This window comes from Acanthopagrus latus, chromosome 21 (genome assembly GCF_904848185.1).
Source record: "Acanthopagrus latus isolate v.2019 chromosome 21, fAcaLat1.1, whole genome shotgun sequence".
In the NCBI taxonomy this organism is placed as follows: domain Eukaryota; kingdom Metazoa; phylum Chordata; class Actinopteri; order Spariformes; family Sparidae; genus Acanthopagrus; species Acanthopagrus latus.
Window position 1 is genome coordinate 18,998,637 of NC_051059.1, and position 24,308 is coordinate 19,022,944.

The 24,308-nt window shown below is 43.2% G+C and overlaps 2 protein-coding genes and 1 long non-coding RNA gene across 6 annotated transcripts in view; 1 reads left to right on the forward strand and 2 right to left on the reverse strand.

The window, feature by feature from the left end:
- bcl2b (BCL2 apoptosis regulator b) overlaps nt 1-9,256 on the forward strand; it is a 28,094-nt gene extending 18,838 nt beyond the window's left edge. Inside the window, exon 2 of the mRNA XM_037083842.1 lies at nt 5,873-9,256. Within this exon, the coding sequence (XP_036939737.1) occupies nt 5,873-6,010 (138 nt within the window). The 3' untranslated portion in view covers nt 6,011-9,256. The remainder of the gene's footprint in view (nt 1-5,872) is intronic.
- Nucleotides 9,040-12,165, reverse strand: LOC119011054. The gene is made up of 2 exons (XR_005072113.1): nt 10,737-12,165; nt 9,040-10,630 (listed from the first exon to the last, which is right to left on the reverse strand). It is a non-coding gene; the product is annotated as an uncharacterized LOC119011054 (long non-coding RNA).
- Nucleotides 12,166-13,390: 1,225 nt separating this feature from the next.
- Nucleotides 13,391-24,308, reverse strand: part of LOC119011052 (5'-AMP-activated protein kinase subunit gamma-2-like) — a 28,585-nt gene continuing 17,667 nt past the window's right edge. For 2 of the 4 annotated variants that reach the window (XM_037083838.1, XM_037083839.1), the window contains 12 exons: nt 21,737-21,788; nt 20,466-20,572; nt 19,027-19,108; nt 18,013-18,071; nt 17,877-17,922; nt 17,737-17,791; nt 17,506-17,632; nt 17,139-17,304; nt 16,995-17,032; nt 16,744-16,890; nt 16,551-16,644; nt 13,391-14,848 (listed from right to left, as the gene is read on the reverse strand). In XM_037083838.1, coding sequence (XP_036939733.1) covers nt 14,817-14,848; nt 16,551-16,644; nt 16,744-16,890; nt 16,995-17,032; nt 17,139-17,304; nt 17,506-17,632; nt 17,737-17,791; nt 17,877-17,922; nt 18,013-18,071; nt 19,027-19,108; nt 20,466-20,572; nt 21,737-21,788 — 1,005 coding nt within the window. In that variant the 3' untranslated portion in view covers nt 13,391-14,816. Of the gene's footprint in view, nt 14,849-16,550; nt 16,645-16,743; nt 16,891-16,994; nt 17,033-17,138; nt 17,305-17,505; nt 17,633-17,736; nt 17,792-17,876; nt 17,923-18,012; nt 18,072-19,026; nt 19,109-20,465; nt 20,573-21,736; nt 21,789-22,150; nt 22,257-22,336; nt 22,424-24,308 lie in introns of those variants that run through there. The other 2 variants (XM_037083840.1, XM_037083841.1) reach the window with 2 other exon arrangements.

A 24,308-nucleotide genomic window follows, 5' to 3' on the forward strand; every position in this document is an offset into this window, starting at 1 on the left:
TATTTTGTTTACTTTGTGTGATGGGAAAAGGATGGTTAGACATTTTTTGGAAGGTGACAGAGACTACCACACCAGTAACCTCTCTGCTAACCTGAAAAACAAATAAGATATAATTACTAGGATTTAAAGCTGCTTCTAGTCTTTGTGCTAAGCTAAGCTAAACTAAGCTGCTGGTGGTAGCTTTGTATTTAGATGACATGATCCTTGATGATCCATGATCCATCAATCCAGCTCTCAGCCAGAAAGGTGAATGTGCAGATTTCCTAAAATATTTATGAAATTATTTTCAGTTGATAAGCTAATCAATATTAGACTGATTATTTAAGCTCTAAGTGTTTGTTTCAAACCATGGAAGCCACACAGACATCCACACAAGCCGTGTTGTTTTGTCAGTCTGAGCTGCTCTCTGTCAGTCGGTGCATTTATGGGCCATATTTTCCAGATTTGTACGGCTTCCCACCCAGTTTGTCAGCGCTTGGCTGTGAGGTTGTTGTTTCCAAGTATTGCAGTATTGTCACAGCGCAGTGAAGGGCTCAGTGCCCTCAACTCCAAGCTGTTTGGCGGTGCTGACACAGGAGGATTCACCGGGTAATGAGTATTGCAACAAACCTCCGCCGTCATCTCATTTCTTTGCCGGGGCAAGTCGATGGATGACACTCCGGAGACTTGATCGAACCTGACCTTGCTGCCAGACAGGAGCTCACTGCCCTGACACCTATTGTGTCTGCAGAGTGGCATTCTGTTTGTCTGTGTACACATTGCTAACAGATCAATCGGAGGACATCGATGCTGTCCTTGCACTTTTTTTTATTGTTGTTGTTGTAGCCCCCATTTCTCCCCTCACGGCTCCTGAAATGAGAGTTTTGCTTGACAATTAGCTGCGCTGAAATCTGAAAGAGGTTCATTGTAAAATCAAGGAGGGGCGGCGGCAGCAGCGTGTGCAATATTATAAGTATGTTACTATGTGAATGCTTAGGAAATAAACAGAGCGCGGGGAGAGGCTCGGTTCAGAGGTGAATATAGCAGCAAAGCCACAACAGGCACTTTAATTAGAAGTTGAACTTTAACCCACATCCCTTTCTCCCAGCCTCGGTCTGCCCGCAATTACCCACAGAAACGTCCCAAAACAGAGATGACTGCCTAATCATTTTTCTGTTTTGGCAAAAGTGCTGCTCTGTGGTTTTAACAGAGTTAGTCGAGCGCACAAGATGACTCATTATCTTCCACACAAGTAAGAGGGATCATTCCCCAGTAAGCAGGGGGATACCCGAAGGAACTGGTGAATGTTTGGTATTTCCTGTTGCCCTTAAGACTGTGTAAGACAACAGTAAAAAAAAAAAAAGAAAAATGTCTTTGTGCCCATGAGAAAGACGCTGAGCAAAAACCCAGAGGTCTAAATCATGTGAAAAACAAATCAGAGGTCGAGGACAGTCTCTCTCCCGCTGGTGGGAAAAGCAAATCATGTGTGAAGCTACCAGCCGGGGTAACCATGACACTCGGGGCAGCGAGTTGCCACCCCCTGTCTGAGTACGGGATCCTCTCAAGTCCTCGCTGTTCAGTCGGACTCCTTTACTCTGTCTCCGAGGGATTAATTGTGTGCAACAAAAAGAAAAACGAAGGAAAGGGAGAGTGCAAACCTGGCTGGGGCATTTTCCCTTTGGATTCCTGGCTTCTGTATGGTGGCTGTGACCTTTAACAAGCCATTGATCCAAAAAATGAATACTGTAGAGAACCGCAGCCCGGAGTTTATTTCCCAGATGCACACCTGCTGTCGATGGCAGATGGTTTGCTGCGGGGCAATGAGATGACTTTTTGAGGATTATAGAGTCTTTTGTTGACGTGATGAATGCAGATGTTTTGTCCTTTTCCCGTCCCCGTCAACCTTCAGTGTCCTTATTTTGCCAGCTGCTTATTATTATTTTCATTCAAAGGCTCAGGTTTTTCTTTTTAATAATGACAGTCAATACAGGAGGAGGTGAGCGAGGAGGGGAAAGGGGGAAAAAAAACTGAAGGTGCCAAGGTTTGTTTTTCACACTTACTCACGTGGCTCTGGCAGCACTGCTTGCTAACGTGTGGCTGAAAAAGTTCCCAGAGCTGAAGTGGAGCATGCCTCAGTCTCATGATATCCACCTGACACCCTTCCTCCCTCCTCTATCTCGGCTCCCCAGCCCTCCCAGTGGGTCAGTCTGGAGTTATTACCGTCCGTGTCCTTGTGGGATTCTTTGAAACATCCATCACCGCTGTTATGAACCTTTTACCGTAATTGGCCCTCTTTTGTTTCAGACTTAAATAGATGATAATCTATGCCGACTGTCTGGGGCACATTGAGGACATGCATCATGAGTTTGCCATTTAGTCGAGCCTTGCTTAGCGGTCAGTCACATGCACTTGCTGTTTTACCCGGTGGCAGATTCTTGTTTGTTGCCTCAGCAAACTGTTATATTCCTGATGTAGGTGGAAAAAATGATATGGAGGCAGTGTTTATGCCAGCTAACACATTCCCCTCAGCTGGAGGTTTGACTGAAGAGCTTGTTCTCTAATTAATACCCGAGTCCTGTTGAAGAGGAGGAGGAGGAGGAGGAGGAGGAGGAGGTATTACCGCCGAAAGACCAGGCTTGTTAACTGTTCTCTAGATTAAGCTGTCGGACACTGTGATCTTTATTTTTAGCCATGATAACGGCATGGCTGTAGAGTCCGCGCGCTCCAAATTTAAATATCTCAAAAACCGATGGATTGTCATGATCGTCCAGAAACATTCATGGTCTCCAGAGGGTAATTTCCTAAAGACTATGGGGTCCCAGACTTTTTATATTAGCACCACGAGCAGGCAGATGCTTTCACTCTTACTGAAAAATATCTCAATGTTCATTAATAGATGGATGGGTTAAAACTTTACATTCATGATACAAACTTTGATATAGACATTTGTGGTTCCGAGAGGATGAATCCCAATGACACCCCCAGTCTCTTCAGCTTGTCCCACCAGCAGGTCTTCAAGTTTTCACTTATTTTAAATATCTCAACATTCAGTCGATAGATGGGCATAACATTTGGTACATTCATGGTTCGTGGAGGATGAACCTGAGTTACAGCCCCTTGAATTCTCCTCTTGTTCCACCATGAGGGTAGAATTTTTTATTTTTGCCTGGCAAATTTCAGCAATTATTGGATGAAACGGCGCGATTGGTGTTGAGTTTGAAAGAGCGATCGAGGTAAAGGATATAAAAGAAAACGTAACCACTGCCGTCAATTCCGTCATCCGCTCCAGAAAAAAATGGTGTGTCTAATTCAGAATGTTTTTTTAGACTTTTAAACCTCTTGTGGATGAGATATATGAACTGAAAATAAAAGCAGGTGTGGTCAACCTTTGAACACCTGCATGTTCACTCTAATTTGGTGTGAAAATGTTAAATGCGGGTGGTCGAAAGGGTAAACATCTGACCTGGCTAGAATGAGCATGTTAGCGTTACAACTGTGGTACATGTACTGACATTAGCCGTTAGCTCCCTTGCTGTGTTTGATGACTCTCAGAGCTGCGATCCTGGCTGGAGTAGTTGTAATTTTAGCCCAGGATAATTAAAAACACTCAGCTGCAACAAAGCAAAATGCCGTGTGGTTAAAGATATCATCGCCTGATTTAAGAGCGCAGCATGTTTTGACACCGGAGGGCCTAAAGTGGGAAGAAACTGCTGATCCTTCCTCCTATGTGACACCGACCAGCTCTTCCCCCCCTTCACCCCCGGTCTCAGGAATGTGCCAGGACGGAAAGGGAGGAGAGGGAAACAGGAAATACTTTTGTCTCCCCGCAGCACTTCAGAATTGATATCTCCTCTTTTAAATCCTGTGTGGGCCTTTGTTTGATTAAAGGAAGCTGTGTATTAAAATGTGACACTCGTGAAAATGAGCATAATGACCCAGTTCTTGCTTCGATCAAGGTCGAGTGAAAACACGTGGGTCCCGGTTAGAATTACACAAAAACGTAATTACTGTAGGTAGACTGAGTTAAATCAAGTCGGATTAAAAATAGAATGATAATAGATGCCCATGGGAACTGACACAGTAATGTTGTAGTGAATGAAACGTAACAATTTGCCATTGTTCATGGATCAGATCAAGTTACGGCTAAAACAGTAGGCATCAAAGGAGCTCAAGTGAACGCAACATCGCCGTTAATGTGGTTAGCTCCACAAAAGAGTTGATATTCAATAGGAAAAGTGTTGATATATCCTCTATTAAAGCTTTTAGAATACTCTGTTCTAGTCAGGTTCAAGATAATCTACAATGTGTGTGTGTGTGTGTGTGTGTGTGTGTGTGTGTGCGTGTGGGAGAGCGGGGAGCTTAGCACCACGACTTCCTGTCCAGCTGTTCCTGCTGTCACTGCCTGTGAGCAGATGTCTGTATTTCCTTGTCTGCAGACACAGAGCCGTGGTATTTTCTCCACAGATCTTATATACACACACACACACACACACACACACACATTCTCAATTCGTAACAGACGGCTTTTAAAAACTCCTGTTAGCAGCAGAAAGCAGAGTCCCCTCGGAGCAACATTAATATATTTATGCTTGAGTGCTGCGGCGCTTGTCCGCATGCTAAAAAAAAAAAAACCCCACCATAAATCTGTCGATGTGCGTTTGCAAATGGGCTCCTTTTTTTGGTGATTCCCATGTTTGTTTTTGGTGTGTTTGTGGGTGCGCCGCGTTTCTCTCTGCATGAGGTCGTGCGTGGGCGGGTGTGAGAGACGATGGACATAAATGGATTCTGCCTGCAAAATGGGCGTAATAACACTCTATTTCCACCAATATTTAGTGGCGACGGCAGAGGGATTTAAAGGTCAGTTCACCCAAATTACAAAAAAAAGAACATATTTCCTCTCTTACCTCTAGAGGGATTCATGCAGAGATTTTCTGTTTCACCTGCTCAGATTTTGACAGATTTTGTCTGCCACTTCAATACAATCAGGTTGGAAGTCTTTTGTGCTCGATTTTACGAATTCAGGAGCAACTTTAACCCTCCGATAATGGGAAGAAATGTTTTCGATGTTGAGATTGGCATGAATTAAATCCTGTTCCCCTTCATGGTCGACTCTCGAAGGGATCTCAAAATCTGGTGAAATCAAAGTGAGACAAAAACTCAATCAGCACTTCCTGTCGCTGTAAGTCCATAGAGCACCAAATGTGTATTCATCCGCAACTGAAAATAGTTCCCAGTTAAAGCACTTTTTACTTGCGTTGGTAGTGCTTGGATGTGCCTGGATGTTTTAGATGATTACTGAATCTTTTTTAGAATGAATAAAGTTCTATATTTGTGGCCTATTATGCTTTCTTTCCTTCAGTGGAAAAAAAGCTTCTCTCTCTCACAGAAAACACTGCTCCTGAAACACCCTGTCAGTAGTCCCGCCTTTAATTTTGTGACTTTGTGACATCATTGAGTTAAACATTTGCATAATTTATGTCTAGCTAAATTGGCACGTCAGAATTGACTCCAACTTGCTCCAGCTGCTCTGTTTAGCTTAGCTGTGCTCACTCAGGCATGTGTGAGCTGACCAATCAGAGCAGACTTTGTATTCGGGAGGTGGGGTGTTTCAGACAGCGCAGGACACTCTGACACTGACAGTGTTTTTTCAGCATATAAACCTATTGTAGTTTTAACCCAAAGTAAAATGATGAACTTGAAGATGAGTGTACTGTGTCTCCTTTAAAGATTCAGATTCCTCTGAAGGAATGAACAAGATGCCTGTCTGATCCTGTGTGGTGTTTTCGTTTGACCCATCAGATAACAGCTGATGCAAGAACACACACAGAGGTAAACACATACTCTTTGACAACCCAAGTAACTGTCTGTCTTTCTCCTCCTGTCTCTCTCCCAGGAGGCCTTTGTCGAGCTGTACGACAGGCAGAGGGACTCCGTCTTCAGCTGCTCCTGGCCCTCCATCAAGACGGTCTTCGGCATGGCTGCGCTCGGGGCAGCCAGCCTCACCATCGGAGCGTACCTTACGCAGAAGTGACCGAGCCCTCCTCCTCCCTCTACCAGCGTGACTTTCTTTCTCATCCTCCTCCTCCTCCTCCTCCTCTTCCTCCTCCTCCCCAACTCTCCACGTGCCTCTTCTTTTTCCTTTTAAAGACGCCCCTGACCCCTCAGAGACAACCTTCAGACTCTTACGAATCTGGCTCTCTTCAAAGCCCTCTCCCAAGAAAAAAAACTCCCTCTTCCTCGCCCTCCATGTCAAAACAGACACGAATCAAAACAACTGAAGCGGCGCACGCGGCGCAGAGGACGTCTCGAGAAGCTTAGATGTAATCACACTAATCTGAGTACAACTGAGGAGAAGTTGTCTTTGTCTTTCTGCCTGCTTCTGTACTAGTTATAGCATGAACGTTGAGTGTTAGTGTAGACGTTGCATGTGTCGGAGCTCGTGTGGTGGCCTCTCCTCTGTTGGGGAGGCCTTGATGACGGGTGGGGGGGAGGGAAATGACACGCCACGCCGGAGAGGAAGCGGCCGCGGCCCCGCCCCTGCTTGTTAGGGTGAAGAACCCCGTTTGAACTGTGGACTCCGGTTACCCCCCCCCCAACCCCCTGCAGCCAGCCGTCCTTCAAAGGACTTCCTCCACAGAACAGCTGCTCAGAATGTATAATGGAAACAGCTTGCTGCAGCCAGCGAGTTGTGTGTCTACGGCTTTCACTCCTCAAGACAGCTCCAGTGAACTCTGAACACACTGCACCATTATACTCTCCCCTGGCCTTCAATAGGAAGGGCCGGCGAAGGACTGAGGTCGGCTGATCGCTCTTTTGAGAGCTCCTTGATGGCAATTTGTATGTTGGTTTTCGGTTTTCGCAGTGCAAGCTGTGCAGTTTTTTTAACGGCGGCAAAAAAAGACAATGGAGTGGAAAAACATGCCGAAGAAGCCTGTCGTTGCATAAAAATGTCAAATGGTGGTGAGGAAAATGTTGAGCACAGCACAAAAGAGCGAGGTAGAAGTAAACAGTGAATTTTGCATCTCAAGAAGGGAGCGAGTCCCTGCAACAGAAGACTTTTTTTTTTTTTTGAAAAAGTGTGCATTCCTGAGACAAAGTGACGAGAGCGCTCCTCTGCTAAAAAAAAAAAAAAACTTCCTTCAAAGGCATCCTCCGCCAAGCTATCACTTTTTCTATTTCTGTTGCAGCTTTCTTTACTCTCCTCTCAGTCCACTTGTGGCCAGATTGTTTGGGCTCACGCTGGTTTCAGAGCTGACCTTTCCAGCTGCAATGCTAGAATCCACTCCGACAAAGACCTGACTTGTTGACGTGGACTGAGAGAGCCTCGCCTGGCCGCAGACGACTGAGCGGATCACCGCGGCGGGCCAGCAGGGTCTCAGTTCAGGACCAAAGCCCAGTCAGTGTGTCCCGACTGAGTGCTGGAACCTGAGATGTCCCCTCCTTCTCTGTGCTCATTGATTCGTTCCTTTCAGCCTGTTTTATTGATGTTTGTCTTGTGTTACAGTCGGATAGAAACATTCTTGGGGGGGAAACGCTCCCAGGCTCCAAAATATTTTTATTGTACACAGTACTTAGTCATGGAAAAGTGATTTTTTTTTTCTTTCTTTCCTCCGTCATTGAAACACTTCTTTGTCGCATGAATGATGAAAGATACTGTCATCACACAGCAGTTACATATATCACGTGTGTAACCGTATTTATATCAGATAGGGTAGAAGATAACAAATAACAGCAAAGAAGTTGCATTTTTCTATTTATTAAGAGGTACCAGATCACAGATTCTTTAACAGTAACTTTGATGAGATTTCTTTTTTTTTTTTCCACTTTTTTCTACTTCTGTGGAATCACACTGTAACTACATTTTTTTCTGGCTGCTATTATAACAAGAAAAATGTTTTAAAAAAGTGAACTTCTGTGTCGTATTAATATTTGGCTTAAAGGCTGCTATACTGTCGATTTTTTAACTTTTACTTACAGCTTAAACTGCCACAGATTTACAGTATAGTCCTAGAGAGCTGGAAACCAAAGTTAACTCGTATTAATCTTTAATTTAAAAAAAGAAAAAACAAAAAAAAACAAAAACGTAGCTTGACGAGGATACATGTCGCTTCGCTCGGCCGAGTCTGTTTCAGTGAGGTTTACCGATCTCTCTGTTGAGGGTTTGTCTAGTGTTACTGTATAATATCAGCTTAACCTTTGTCGACTTTGTGCTCCCATGATAACTCAGTGCTTATCTGTAAAGTGTTGACCTGCCAGACATAAAGGGACGGTTCAACCCAAAATCAGAAACACGTATTTGCCTTCAAACCCTGTGAGTTGACGGGTTTTGTGGATGATGGACCATTGAAGGTGAAGTTATAGCCCTCTGCACAAACATTTAGATAGAGGCCTGATCTTACCTGCCATGGGGTGTTGCCAAGATGGCTGCAGAGTAGCTGGCTTAAAAAAAAAAAAACGGTAACAGCTCAGTTGCAGAGGTTGCAAGCCCTCAGGAGAGAGCAGAAGGCTTTGAAAATCATTTTTACACAGTGGTCACCATCACATTATGCACAGGGGCCCAAAAGACTTTTTCCCGATCCAAGTAATTCTACACCTGGATCTCAAACTTTTTTGTCATCATGCGCCTCAGTCGCCATATCCAGTTGTCATTGTACGTTCATGGGAGGACCTCATTCATGTTTACATCGCACACTGTCACCAAGCACGAGCCTCTCGTCCACGAGTAGACACAGAAAACAGTTTGCCTGTGGATCATCTTGAGCAACCAGGTTCCTGATTTCTTCAAAGACACATTGAAACATTGCTGAGCGCCTTCTAGTTTCACACCGCATTTCAAGAGAAGGCAGACATCTCGAAACAATCTCGATAGACACAGCACCACAGGTGAGAGGAAAAAATATGTGCTTTTGATTTTGGGTGAACTTTCCCTTTAAACTTAGTCTCAGTTATCACTATAAACCAACTCCCCAGTTGTCACAAGAACAGTGTGTGATATTCCCAGTGATGTGTACCAGAGACAAACAGAGGGTTATTCACAAGCAGGAAACAGTTTAACAGCAATATACTGTAATTTATTTTATTTTTTTGATATTCTCTGTGCATATATGAATGTAGGCACTATGGTTGCTGTACTGTTTTACCGTCTATAATCACAAAAAACCTGTAGCACTTAAAACAAAAAAAAAGTGAATCGTGTTTTTTTCTGTTGTTTACTGCTATATCCACAATAAGCTAGCGGGATCATATTGTTCCTAATAAAACCAGATTTCTCAAAGCAGTCCAAGTTCATGTTACGTCTGCTTTTTTTTTTTTTTTTGGGGTTATTGATTCTCAGCTTCATCCGAGCTTGTCAGCAAGACAGAAAGAGAATAAGAGATGTTTAGAATGGAGAGAAGAGTATATCGACGGTGCTCTTTTTTGTTGATTATCCGTTATCAATCCAGAAGCCGCTGGGGGGGGGGAGTGTAAATATACAAGCCCGGCTGTGTCAAACGTGACAAGTCTCCTTGTGAAGGACTGAGCCTGAGCAGCAGCCGCGCCCCGTCAGACATCAAAGCTGTCCCCAAACACTGCACTTGTCAGCCTCCCTCCTTCTGCTCCATACGCTGCTAAACACGAGTGCAAGAAAAAAAAAAAAAAAAAACCCAAATGCCCCGCGGCCAGGTTTTTTTTTTTCTCTCTCTCTCTCTCTCTCTCTCTCTCTCTCTCTCTCTCTCTCTCTCTCTCTCTTTACACACCCCTTGCCTCTGTTCTGATCACACTTGTCTTCAAAGGGCCAAGGCACTCTTGCTGCTCGGTGGAATTTGTGAAAAAGCATGATGCGGTAAAACTAATGTTGAAAGAGTTGAGTGGGTGCGAGAAAATGAGGGGAGTGAAAGAAAGAAGTGTGTGTGTGTGTGTGTGTGTATCCCTGAGGAGACCAACAGCGTAGGGAAGTTCATTTGGGCTGGAGCCCCACGCAATCCCTCCTCTTCTTCTCCCACTCGCCATGCATATAAAATGCATGACACGCTCTGAAGAAGGAATTTTAAATCAAGCCGCAGACTTTCAAAAGAGGGTCCAGTGTGGGTGTGGATGGTGAATGTGTGTGTGTGTAAAGGAAAGATGGGCAGTGTGGAGAGGAGGAGGATGAGGAAGGGTGTGTGTGTGGGGGTGGGGGTGGGGGTGGGGGGGGTGGGGGTGGGGGGGGGTGTTGGATGGTAGTGAAACCCTCCTGCCTCATCTGCTTTAGGGCTACAAGGTGTAGAGGAGGCTTTCCCAGCGCTGGGTATCACAGGGGAGATTGGGAGATCAAAGCAGATTGTCTGGAGTAAAGTCTGGTCCAGTTTCAGCCCTCATTTGGAAGTCCATCAGATCCACTCTTGGTACCTTCGCCCCCCTAATTTACAAGGCGCCCTTCGCCCCGCATTAGAAAAAAAAAAACTTCCTGCTGAAGTCGGGCAATTTCCTTGAAAGAGAGGGAGGGAGAGAAACAAGCACTGCTGCACTGCTGCTCTGAAATCATTCATCTCTTATTGGGATGTAAATATTCAACGAGAGAGAGGTGGTTGCTCATTACACCAGGATGGGATCAACTTGCAGGGGAGCTGGTATTTTGTTGAGGGGCCCCGGCGCTGCCCTTGGATCCATGTGCTACAGTGTCACCTTGTGGCTGCAGCACAAACACAGGGCAGGAAAAAAAAAATGTCAGGCAAAAACCAAGGGGGGCCCTTTGCACATTTCAGCCTGGGTGGATTACGAGTTAGAGTGAGGCTGACCTTTTGTGTATTTATCGGCACGATAACCAGGACATGCCTCATAGTCCAATGTTTGAACACCATGCATTGCAACTGAGAGTGCTTAAAATGAGTTAACACAGAAAAACAAAAGTTTAAATTAAGTAGAAAGTAAACAATAAATAAGTGAAACATCACATTTCTTTCAATGTTAAGTTGACCAAGCCATGTAAGAGGTGTGATGAAAAAAGGTTGGAAACACAGACCAATTAAAAAAAGCAGGTAAAAAACACAGTAATCCTGATTAAAATAAACTAAATGACACAGATTTAAGGTACATTCAGTGCACATTTCTACCTCAATGACAGCTGATTTTAACTCATTAGCTGCTGAAAATAAAAAAATAAAAAACAGCCTCTTCCCGGCACACTCTGGCACATGCCCGCCTATCCCCCAGCACTAAAATATCCTCAGGGCAGCGTGCCACGAAAAAAATAAAGAGCTCCAGGCGGCTGAGAGCTCACAGCTCACAGCTTCGGGGTGGTGGTGGTGGTGGTGGGGAGGGTGCCGTCTGTGCTTAACTAAAAAAAAAAAAAAAAACGCAGGGGGCATCTTAAATCTCGTGGTGATCGGCTGGAGAGGAGACACGGAGAGCGTGCGGTGTAACCATCAACTACAAATCACGCCTGTGATCAAGTGGTCAGCGGGACAGCAGCAGAGACGGCCTGTTCAAAGCTGCAGACAGTGAGAGAAAAGTCTTTAATGTCCGACACAAGGTGAGAGTAACACTGAAGGCTGCTGCATACGTGTTGACTTTTGAGGGGGGTGTTGGGTTGAGAGTCAACACGAAATAAAAAAAAAAAAAACAGGATAACGAAAGTATTGCAACACTCTTACTTATTTTGGACCACCGTGTAAAAGTAGCTGGTTGCTGAGGCCCCGTCCATACTGAAACGCTCTTTAGTGTAAGCACATGTTTTGCATCGTTTTGGCCCATCGTCCACATTGTTCCTTTAATCGCAGCGCTTGAAAACACACTTTTTTTAAACCGGGTATCAGGGTGGAAAAATCCGAAAACGCCATCGCTCCACCCCTCGACCTCTGAACTTTGCGGCATAGCATATCAACAACAACAACAACAACAATGGCGGACTACTGCTTGTGTTCGTGTTTCTTGCTACTTACTCGCCTTGTAGTTGAGTGTGAGTCGCAGCAGCAGTTCGACCTCATTATCGATCCACACAAGTGATTCTGGTTTCCTTGCACTTGCCATTGTTGTCTTCATCTAGTTGTGTTCGGTTTCTCCATCTGTTTGTATGCAGCGCAAGCTTTCTGCGCATGCTCCGTCTCTTCCTCTCTGTTTTTGGTGAATTTCAAGCGCCACCTAGAGGCCTGGACGATGAACTACAGCGTTTTCAGTGGATCCTTATGGATGTCAATAAGCTTGAAAGGATGCCGAGGAAGACGGAGGAAGAAAAGATTGTTTTGGTACGTGTGGACATGGCCTCAGGCCTTAGTACAGAGCTGTTTAGGTGGAACACACATTTGTCTGGTCAAGCGCCAGTTAAGGACGTCATCACGGAGTTATTGTGACTCAACACGACCGTCTGAAGATCTGCAAATGTTTAATGCTGCAACAATCATTGGCCATCTTTGATTTTTGAATAATCTGCCAATTATTTTTGCAATTTATCGTTGAAAAAATATTGTGAAAGTGTCCAATGTAATTTGTCCGGGTGTCTTGGTTCTGTCTCATTATTAGCTCAAAACCAAAAGATATTTAGTCTACAATGATTTAAATAACAGAAGACAGAATCAGTAACAAATAATTGTTCAGCATTAATGCTGTAATCAAAATCTTTAAAGGTCCAGTATGTACAATTTTGGAGGATCTACTGGAGGGAAAGGAATATAATATTCACAACCATGTTTTTTGACTGTGTATCAGCACAGAAGAAGAATCATTGTGTTTTAGTTACCCAAGATCGAGCCGTTCATATCCAGGGATGGAGCAGGTCCTCTTCCATGGATGGATGGACAAACCAAACGCCGGCCCTACAGACGGGGGCGATCCAAGTTGTTTTAGCAGCCACCTCCTGCTAGATCCTGCACACTGGACCTTTGACACATACAACAGTAAAAACCAAAAGACAGTCGGTCGTCTATGATGGGAGTCACAGGTAAGCAAAAACTCCTAAGAAACAAAAAGCTACAACTAATGAATTAAGGCATTTTTGCTCCAAAAGGTTGACAACAAAAAATGTATGATTTATAACAGCTGCAGTTTAACTTTCACTGGGGGCATTTATGAGGACTGTAGATGAACCGCTCGGTTTGATCGCTTCACACAATCATGTGTTGGGAGGTAAATCAACAGCCTGGGTGGATTACGAGTTAGAGTGAGGCTGACCTTTTGTGTATTTATCGGCACAATAACCAGGACATGCCTCATAGTCCAATGTTTGAACACCATGCATTGCAACTGAGAGTGCTTAAAATGAGTTAACACAGAAAAAGAAAAGTTTAAATTAAGTAGAAAGTAAACAATAAATAAGTGAAACATCACATTTCTTTCAATGTTAAGTTGACCAAGCCATGTAAGAGGTGTGATGAAAAAAGGTTGGAAACACAGACCAATTAAAAAAAGCAGGTAAAAAACACAGTAATTCTGATTAAAATAAACTAAATGACACAGATTTAAGGTACATTCAGTGTCCATTTATTTTTCCGCAGCCAGAAAAATAGAAAAAAAGTAAAACAAAAGAACATTCATACTGCTGAAGTGTAGTTTTTCTCATGCTTGCACATTTACAGTACATGTTGATCAGATACAAAGTCTCTTTGAACCGGACATATTGCCACAAAGATATTTACAAAAATAACGTTAAAACTGCAGTCTCTCTTTTTAAACATGTTGACACATTCATAAAAATAAAGCTTTATGTGACGCGTTTTCCCCCCAAAAAACGATCCTATTTACAGTCAAAGATGGAGATGAGTCCTGTCGAAGCCACAGCTGAGAGCTGATCTGCACGTCTGCGGTGTGTATCAGGTTATCTGAAGCGTCAAAACTGAAAAGAAATGTTGAAAAGAAAGCGTTTTTTTAAACGTATAAAAAGACAATTTTTTTTGTTTTGTCTAATACCGTTAGAAAAATAATCCTTAAGTTGCAAATGACTCTAAATCCCGACTGATGTAAAATGAGTGAGAGGGACTCGCTCGTAGTTATCGGCTGACAGAATCCATTTATTCATGTGTTCTCATCGCGTTTCCCTTCGACCGCTGCAGGTGTTTGTGCTAACTTATTTAGAATTTGAGATAAATTCTTGAGATTTAAAATCAACCAAATTTTAAGTAGAAGGAAGAAATGGCCGGACTTCTTGTTAATTACACATTCATATTTAAAAAAAACATCCCCCTCCCAAAAAGTTGTCCTTTTTCGTTTGACAATTGATGTCAAATGCCACAAATACTGTCAGTCTGAGGGAAAACAAAAGGCACAAGTAATGATTGGGCATTGATCCCTCCCTGTTGGCACTTTTTCTTTTAAATGACAGTCATAAAAATGGCCACATTGTAGGTTACGTGTAGTTTTGCTTCACCTTACGTTGCATCTGTGAAAGTACACCGTTTCTACGTCAGATACTGAGCAGAACAAGAGCTTTCCTGGAGTTGATCGCATTCAGTATCAACGACAAAATTGCGACTAAAAGAATCGACTGATGACAGCATCATGATCAGAACTACACGGGAACCTTAACTCATCAGTCCTCCACGTTCCCCTTCCATCTCTCCCCGGCTGGTGACCATGATGCATCTTCTGTGTGTTTGAGTGTGTGTGTGTGTGTGTGTGTGTGTGTACAAATACAGTATGTTGTGTGTGTTTTGTTTTTATCTGATCAGTGTTCAAACAAACAAAAAAGAAAAATCAGAAAAATCAATCCTCAGTGCAGGAACTCCACTTCATTCAGCTGTCTAGCTCTTTGGTTTCTAAGCCTCTACAGTGCATCACTTGCAGGCGTCTCTGGGACCTTCAGACTGACTCGGCTCAGCCTTTTTGCGCTCCCGAACCTCAACCTTCAAACTTATTTACTCCGAACCGTGTCTCCTCTTCACCTCGTCTCACTCAGGCAGGTTCTCCTCCTTGCAGGCGTCTGCGGAGACAAAGAAAGAGCACAAGTGAGGACACGACGCGCAAAGAAACACACCACAGCATCGGCAGGATTTGTGTTACTTCACCCAAATCTTGCTGAAATACTTTCATCCATTTTCATCATTAATAATTATGCATGACACGACTGCTGTAAGATCACACTGGCAGAAAAAAAAAAAACGTCTTCAAAACCATTAATATTTTGTGTTTAGACATGCAGTATCACCAAACACTTTGACAAATCAGTGTTACTTGTTTTACTGTCTGACCACAGCCAGCATACAAGTCAGAATGAGCAGAACTCTGCCTGCGTTTTATCTCTACAACATGTAGACATGTCGGTCTAAATCGAGTTTCCTGTTTTCAAAAACAAGATTCATCATTCTTTTTGAAGCCGCGACCCCCCGCCCCATCGGACCCTGTTTAATCTCAGTGTGAAGCTGCAGTCGATGGTTAGTTTCACAGAACTGAAGTTGCGTTATGCAGTAATATAAATGATGATATAAACATCTCGATTAAAGAAAGTGGAGCTGAATGCTCGTGCATCATGTTTTTCCTTCACAGCATGTTGCTGATCTGCAGCCCGAACACACAGCAAACGTCCGATACTGAAATCATTTAAATGATGCAAACATCTGTTATTTGTCTTCACCCGTATCAGTACAAAACATATTCAAAGTAGAGCTCTTGGCAAAACGCAGCCATGTCTACTAAAAGCCAAACATAACTGAGCAGAATTTATAATACATGGAGCCTCTGGACAGCACAGGTTGTGTTTGTGATTCAAACCACTGTGGAAAACTTTACTCTGTGGAGGTTTTGTTTTGTTTTTTTGTCTCACAAAGCTGGATTCTAACTGTGGGCACAGGCTTTAAATATAATAACCATGGAATCACCTTGTATAAAAAGGACAGCGTGTGGGTCACATACCACCTCATACGACTGATCACTTTAGGGGGTAAAATGAAAACAAACCAAATTCTGTTTAGGAGAATGCTGCAACACTGTTTTGCTGTGAAGAACCAGAAATGTTTTGCGGTCTACAAAACTTCACCCGCCTTTACGACTTATTTTTCATTTTTGGCTGTACTCATCCTTTAAGTAAGAAATTCATGAAGGAATAGTTTGATATGAGGCTCAATGCTGGTATAAAACTGACCTCATTTTGACGTCAGTTTTTTTATTTTTATTTTTTTTATCTCATTCTCATTCACAACAAATCTCACATTTCTTCCTTTCCTCTCAGGATATGCAAATGCCCCTCATGTTCACCACTGAACGTGCTTGGTGACAACATGCTCCTTACCAACTCTGAGGCAATTAAAAAAGTGCTTACCCAACAGAGGTGTTAGCCAACTTCATTTACCTCGATCTGTTTTGCAACTTGCAACAATTTACGAATGTGTGACTACCCAACAGGCTTATATCAGGCACATTACAATACACTGGCGAGAGCGGTCACTGGACTTGTTTTTTAGAGGACGTCAGCCCTTTCATCCTGACACAAAAGTCCACACAACACGGCTGCACACAGCGGCCTCCAGCAGGACAAACAGGACGTCAGGCACCATGCCAGCTACAGGCGACAACCAGCCGGAAGTAAAACAGGCATGTTTTCCTACCCGGGACAGGGTTAGAGGGCGGGGTGGGGAGAGAGCTCAGGGTCCAGGAACAGAGAGGCTAGCGATGCTGAGCATCTATACCTGCAGGGCTGAGCACCAAAGCCTGGAGGATATCCGACAGGGAGACGATGCCCTCTATGCTGGAGCGCTCATCCACCACCACCAACCGATGCACCTGGAGGAAAACACAGAGCGATGAACTTGATATCAGTCCGAGGTTATTTCCAGGTGGCTAAATGTCTGTACGCCTGTTTGTGTTTGAAAAAAATCTCACTTCAGCTTTGACTATTCTGTCCACAATGGTCTCCATCGTCTCCATTTTGTGGCACTTCATGACTCCTTCGAAGTACTGAGAGCGATGTTTCAGAGCCTGCGTCACCGTGATGTCCAGGTTGTTGTACGTCTTCTCAGCAGCCAAGTTCTGTGAACAAACGTGAAAACACTGTGACAAAAAACCACAGAGCGGTTCATCCTCTGATATTTAGTATAATGTCTCTTAAAAAACAAACTGAAATTTCTACTTACAATCACGTCAAACTTGGAGTAAATATCCACAACTTTGCCTGTAACACGAGGAACGAGAACGAGAACACGAAGGACTCCTTTAAGTGACTAACTTAATTTAGTCTTATTACTGAATTTCATCAGCAGTGGAGATTGCAATCTTACCAGACTCATCCACCACAGGCAGGGCAGACACTCGTCTCTCCACAAAGATGTTGAGTGCTTTGATGATGGGTGTGTCCGGGTGGATGAAAGCGATGTCGTGGTACGTGCCAATGCCGAGCTCCCCGAGAGTCTGCTTCATGAAAGCTGGCTTTGGCATTTCACACATCTGGAGAACACAAACACACACACACACACGATGAGGCAGGAATGTGTTCTGTGTGATCACTCTCAACCCAGTTCATTGTCACATTTCATTAGTGTCCACGCTGACCACAAGGGGGCAGCAGACAAGTGAAAGTGGGACAAGTTCTCAACAGAATCATCTATCATGTAGATTAAAATGCTACACAGACTGACGGTGACTCACAAAAAGCTGGAGGAACTTGAGGATCCTCTTGTGTGTGAGAATATAAAGTGCGTTCCCCGTGACGGGGTCGATGACAGGCAGGCGGTGAATTTTGTTTTTGATGAGGGTGTACACTGCATCAAACAGGCTGCAACACAACAAATGCAAAAGGCCAGTTACAGCGAGGACAAGAAATCAGATTGCATACACACAAAAACAGACAGATTCATTATTTACAGTCAGGTACCGCACCTCGCATCAGGCGATATGTTGACCAAAGGTTTGAATGTGGATGGAAGGTAAACCTCTGTGTAGAAAGAGATCAAATATTCAAGTTTATATATTCTGCATCTAAATTTTACATCATACATGCTACAAAAACGTGACCTCACCTCTCCACGTCTCGAGCTTATGTTCCTCTAGTTCGTAAATTTGCACCTGAAATACAAGAGGAAAATAGAAAAAAGGTTAAAGAAATCAAAAAATCCTCAAAGAAACAGGCAGATCTCATCTGTCAGGTGGACCTACCATCGGTGACTTATAGTATCTGTGCAGTATGATGATGAAATCTGTGATTGTCAGCATTCCTGTAATGAAAAAAACAGATGTTAATCCATGTGCAACATGCAGCACTGTTCCTGCAAGCTTTGCGCAATTAGGTAAAAAGAGATGGCACGTACATGGGCGTGGTGCCAACAACAAATCACTGACCCCCCACACCCTGTTTATCCCAGCGCTGACTTGGCATTCATTATTCATCACAGGCTGACTTGCAATAGAGTAATCGCAGGAAGAAAAAAGAAAAAAAAAAAGGAATCTGCACAACAAACATAATTCACAGCTGGTGTGACTTCTGACTCCACCCCCCTGACAGTCTGCACTGATATTTCTTTTCTGTTAAATATGATCTTCAATTCTCTCTGAGCACTGGTCAATGCAGAGAAGTCATTCCCTTGCTTAATGGTTTATGACAGCTCTAATGACTTCTGCTCAATATAGCATCACGCTCCACTAGCCATGACCAGCGGCATTAATACACAAAAGTTTCCTCTGGACTCATTTAGCACAGGTGCACCAGCACAGCAAGGACATTTTCCATCTCTGTCCAGAGGAATTATGGACTGGAAATATGTGGCCTGCATGCTGCAGTCTCGCTGAGGTGCTAGAATCAAATCTGTAGCGTTAGTAAGAAGACTAAAGGGATCTAAATAAGCTTGGCCAATACAACTGCGAGAGTGCATGGAAGCCTTATTCCTCTAAACTGGTCCAAATACTTGCAAATATTTATGACTTAACAGTCTTTTAGAACTTCAAACTCAATGTAAAACACGTCTAACTACGACCTGTACAACAACAAATATCTGAAACAGAAACAAAAAGAAAACAGCTAAATGGAAAAAACTCTCATACTCAAAATATGAAAAATACCAATAGAAACTAGACTTCCCACCCACTATAAACCCAAATTGTTTTATTATTTGTTCTGAGAAAACATAAAACAAGGCTATGAAGTCATTCCATGACAGGTTTTGTTGCTCTTACCCACAAACATTTGCTTCTCTGTGTCCCATAGTGGAGCAGCTCGCACACCGTTGGCTACCAAGGCAAAGAACGCTTTCTTAACCTGTTGAGCAACAGTTAAAAAGAAAAAGAATAAAACTGATCAGATTAAACACAATACTTCACTGCATGATGTGATTGTCTTCTCTGGAACTGAAGCTTCTGATCCATTACTGTGGTCAATCGATGGCATATTAAATAGCAACGATTCTCAGAATCAACACTTTAAGCAAAGACGGTCAACATTCACTGATCTGAACAGCTTTAAATGTAAACATAAGCTGCTCCTGAGTGTTTTATATCTTTTAAAATTAAATATCTTTGAGGGATAAGTTTGCACCAAAATTAAAATTCTGTCATTATCTACTCAACCTGAGCCAGGTGACGTTACGTAGTCTATAAAACATTTCTGGAGCTTCACAGTAAAACAGTGTTGCAGCATTCTGCTCAGCACCTTAAGTAGAAAAATTATTAAATAAAAACTAAAAACTGAAATGAAATGAAATGGCTTCAATGAAATGGCTTGATACAGTATATCCAAGTCTCAAGAGGCCCCAAGATGATTTGGAAATATGTTATTTACTCTCTTTTTGAAGCCAAAATCTTCACTGTAGCTGCTAAGCTAAAAGCGTTAGCACACACCCCGCCTGAAGTAGGTGCACAAGCTTGACTGTGCGTAGAGGGTGTTAATAACCTCTTTTCAAATCATTTCAGGATCTTGTGTCGTTTGGAGACTTGGATTATGCAGGAGGAGCTGTAAGGAGACATTTCATGTCATTTAAAAAGCAAAAAAAAAAAAACGTTTAAAACAAATCTCCTTCTACTTCAGGTGTTGAGGAGAATGCTGCCAGAAATTAAATGTTTTGTAGACTATGAACCTTCACCTGACTTTCCACCAGCATGGGGTTGAGTAGATAATGATGAGTTTTCATTTGTGGGAGAACTATTCCTTTAAGTTTTGGAATGGTGGTTGGATTAAAAAAAAAACATTTTTGCAAACAATGAAGCGAAAGAAAATCTACAAATTATCGTCTGAATGAAAAGTAATGTTTGGTGGCAGCCCTTCTCTTTCGACACATTCTCCAGAGTAAACGAGCCCCTTCTGATGTATTTTGTGAGGCACAAACTAAACTCTTGAAGTCTTTGAGTTGGTTTTAATATTTCCGCAGCTTCTAGATAAGGATTCTAACTCTGAGCTTCAGTGGATTTAGTGGTTAAGGATCTACACATCAAAGGAGGTCAGACATCCACAGGATTACTGTTTAACAGCTTTATGACAATTGCACCAAACATGGGGCTTATTTTATTGAACATTAACTTGAGCTGAATGTCTCTTTTGATTTTCAAGCCAAGCAGCCTCAATATCATATGAAAGATTAACCTGCAGGTAAAAGAAACTTGATTTTTGTCACAGTACTTACTTGGAGCGCCGTGTCAAACACAACCAGCTTGGAGCTCGTGGGGACGATGTCGTAGCATTTGTGGGATTTCATAAAGCGCATGTAAATATCACTCTCAGGTTCAGCAGCTGTAAAGAGGAAAAAAAGGCAGGAAAATACTTTTAGAGGAAGGAGAAATCTCACAGGGAATATATAATGAGAGCCTGGAAAGAAAACACACTCAGAGCCTAAACAACCATTATGGCTCTGGACCACTTACTGCCACTTCGCCGCTCCATCGTACTCATAATTAAGCTCTGCGTTCGATCACACAAACAGTGGAAGGACACAAACAGCAAAGTGCTACAAGAGATTTGGTCCCTCACAGACGATTATAGTCATTTTCTTCCCACATATGGTGATTAAAGTGGTACAGTGTGAATGAATCCATTAGTTCACTAAATAAATGTAATCGATATTGAATTATTTCTCGTCAAGTTAAGAGTAAAACATTTGCATGAGAGCTGCAACTATTAATCGAGCAGCTGACAACAATTGAAATTAAACGCCAACCATTTTAATAAGCCATTAATCGGTTTGAGTCATTTTGAAGAAGAAAAGGCTCAGAATTCTCAGATTACAGCTTCTTAAATGTGACTATTTTCTTTATTCCTCATCTTTGGAGACAATTTTCAACATTCTCTGACATTATACAGACCAGACAAGCAAGGGATTAACTGAGAACATAGTGGATGAATGGATGAATCAACAATGCAAAAACTCTGAGTTGCAGCTCCTGTTTAATGGTTCTAGCTCCTAAAACATACAAGGTCTGGTGCTTTTTCTCTGTTTTATATAATTATAAATCAAGAAATTGATTGTTGATGACAGCCTGAGCGTTCTGAAGACTTATCGGGGGTCTCTGTGCTTTTGACGAGCGTCTGTCCTCCCTCTGACATTTTACAAACCAAATGAATACTTCATCAAAAATATTCACAAGTGTTATTAATCTTTAGCTGCAGCCTTTCGTGCCATGATGAAATATTGCGTCCCTTTTAAATCTCCAGAATTTTATAACTGTCTCTTTTTATTTTATATCATTTCAAGAGCCTTGTGTAAAAATCTGAGTCACTGAGACAAATAGGTCTGTTGTGATGACAGCCTCCTCTGTTGGGAAATCCCTAAAAAATCTCTGACTATCTCTGTGGAGAAGACTGAGCAGACACATCTGTAGCTGGTCTGACTAAACAGCTGGGACACCACAGATATCCCGATGTTACGGAGGTGACTCGTTTAAGGTATGCAACACTTACCATCATCATCTAGTTCAAGTTTCTCCAGCATGCCTTCGAATAATCCGTAGACCTGTGAGAAGGGGGAAAAAACAAACACGCAGAAGTTTTGCGGTGAAGATGCGCAGCAGATCTTGAAAATAATACACGGGCGGCGCACCGCCAAACTTTGCTGTGGATTTTGAGTGGTGAGCAGCAGCAGCAGCGGCGGCGGCAGGAGGGTGAAGCGACTTCTCCCCGGCGGCCCCAGCAGACTGTGAACACACCGAGAGCGACGCGCACAAAACACCCGAAACAAGACGGCAAGAGACGTCGTGCGCCACCGGTGCGTTACCGGTTACATGAAGCGCCCCCAGGTCCACTAAATATACACAGGTAACGTGACAAAAAGCCTGTAGCAACTTCAATGGCACATTATTATTAGACTACACACACCCCTTAAAATTCGGAGTGGAACAGTCCTGATCCATTTGCTGCAGTAGGTGGTGGTGGGGGGGTCGGGGGGACCGATGCGTACGCGCGGCCCGGACAGGCACTACACAGGCGCGTGAAAGCTAATCCCACCACAATAACTCGGTCGACTTCATTGTTGGGAGTTATAATCAGCCGAACGACACTCACCATGGGTGAAGTCTCTCACATGAAGCGCGGAGGAAAAAAAAAGCAGGAAGCTCCGCGGGCTGTGGACACACCCCTCCATGCGCAGCGACCTGGTCCCTTCACCATATTAGGAAATCCCTTACGTTGCTAAGCAGCAAGAAGCTGGGGATGCCTTGTCACATCCTCAGGGTTAATGTCTTCTGACAAGACGAGCATAATAACTCTCTGTAACCTCAGCGTCAACAAAAAATAAATAAATACATACATGCAAATTGTTGTATTTGCATCCTGTACACAGCACAGGCGAGCTCCCAGCATGAAATCTGCTGTGTCATGCTGGGAGATTTGCATACTCAAATCCTGATTGCTGATACGTGGCTTCTCTTGGTCCCTAATGTGCAAGTTATGTCCACAACAAGCCACTGCAGCAGTGAGAGAAAAGCCTGCATACCTGTTACCGGGATGCTGAACAGTCCCCAGTGTGGCCCTGCTGCGATGGTGACACAGCGCTTCTCTTGCCAAAAGACGTCTCCTGCGCCCTCATAAATCTCACCCTGCTGCATCACAGCAGGCACGCAGCCTGCTCCGAGCATTACAGCAAACTCCAGGGGAGCTGACATACACAAATCCATTACATTAATTGCTTCTGAGATTGGACTCGGTGAGAAAAAAAAAAAAGTAACTACAACGTCAGAAGATTTGTGAGCTTCCCTTATGAGCAATGGAGGGGCTGACAGGCACTGACTCATCAGTCTTCCACCTCAGCCCTGAGTCCTTGGGTGTTAATATCAACAGTATACAATGTTGGTGATGGAATATTGATTTGCCCCTCTCTGGCTAGAATCCGCAATCACTCACAGCGGAGAGGCTGAGACAGGCTTTCAGGTAATTATTCATTAAACGGACACAAGAGGTACTTCCTGACAAACTGTGGTAAATCTGGTATCACACCCTGAAAACCCACAATGAAAATCCTTGTGACAAAAGCATGAGTTAACTGTTCATCCGCTACTGCTGTTTGAGATATCGCTTCAATGCCGAGACAATATTTACGGCCTCTCTTCTGCCACTGTTGCTCAGAGCAAATAGTGCAAACACAGCTCTGTTGACACACAGCATGCTCGAGTATCAGGGCTTGAATTACAGATCTGCATCCTCCCTCTCAGCCCCCCTCCCTCTCGCTCGCTCTCTCTTCACTGCTGTCCAACCAAACACTTATGACACTGAGGAAAGCAGCGCATGACTCATGGACAGAAGGCCACTGTTATGTAGCCTCAAAGGAAATATAGTTATTAGTTTGAACATCTTGTGACCAGTATTATCCAAAGATATGAATCGGCATCACTGATATTAGATACAGTAGTTTATATGCAAAGTTAGACACATATTCAGTCTTATTTTTCAATAAGAAAAAACAGAAAAGTTGGAAATATAAAGCTAAAATCAGTCAGTGGGGTTCAGGTTCCTTATTCCCAATGTTCCTCACTCCAGGTCACGATGCATTCCTCCAGGGCACTTTCTGCTCTTAGTGATTTAAAGACACAAATGAAGCCTTGTGAGCATTTTGAGAAGAGAATACACAGAGAGAACAACATCATGTTATGATGTAAAATCAGTTTTATAGCTTTTTGATTCTTTTAATCACAATACGAAATAGGCACGATGAGGCTGAGGAGAAACTGGAACAATGGTGGACACACGCACGCACACACACACACACACACACACACACACACACACACACACACACACACACACACACACACACACACACACACACACACACACACACACAGAGGCAGAATCAGGAGAGAATGAGTCCAAGGAGCAGTGAGAAAGAAATGGAAAAAGTAGAGTAAGGGAACACATTATGCTATACTACTTCCACAGACTCGGCCATGTTGCACAACCCATGTTTCTACAGTAGCACATTAGGTCTAACCATGATGCATTATCATTCTCATCGCACGTTAATGTGGATCTTATCTTTAAT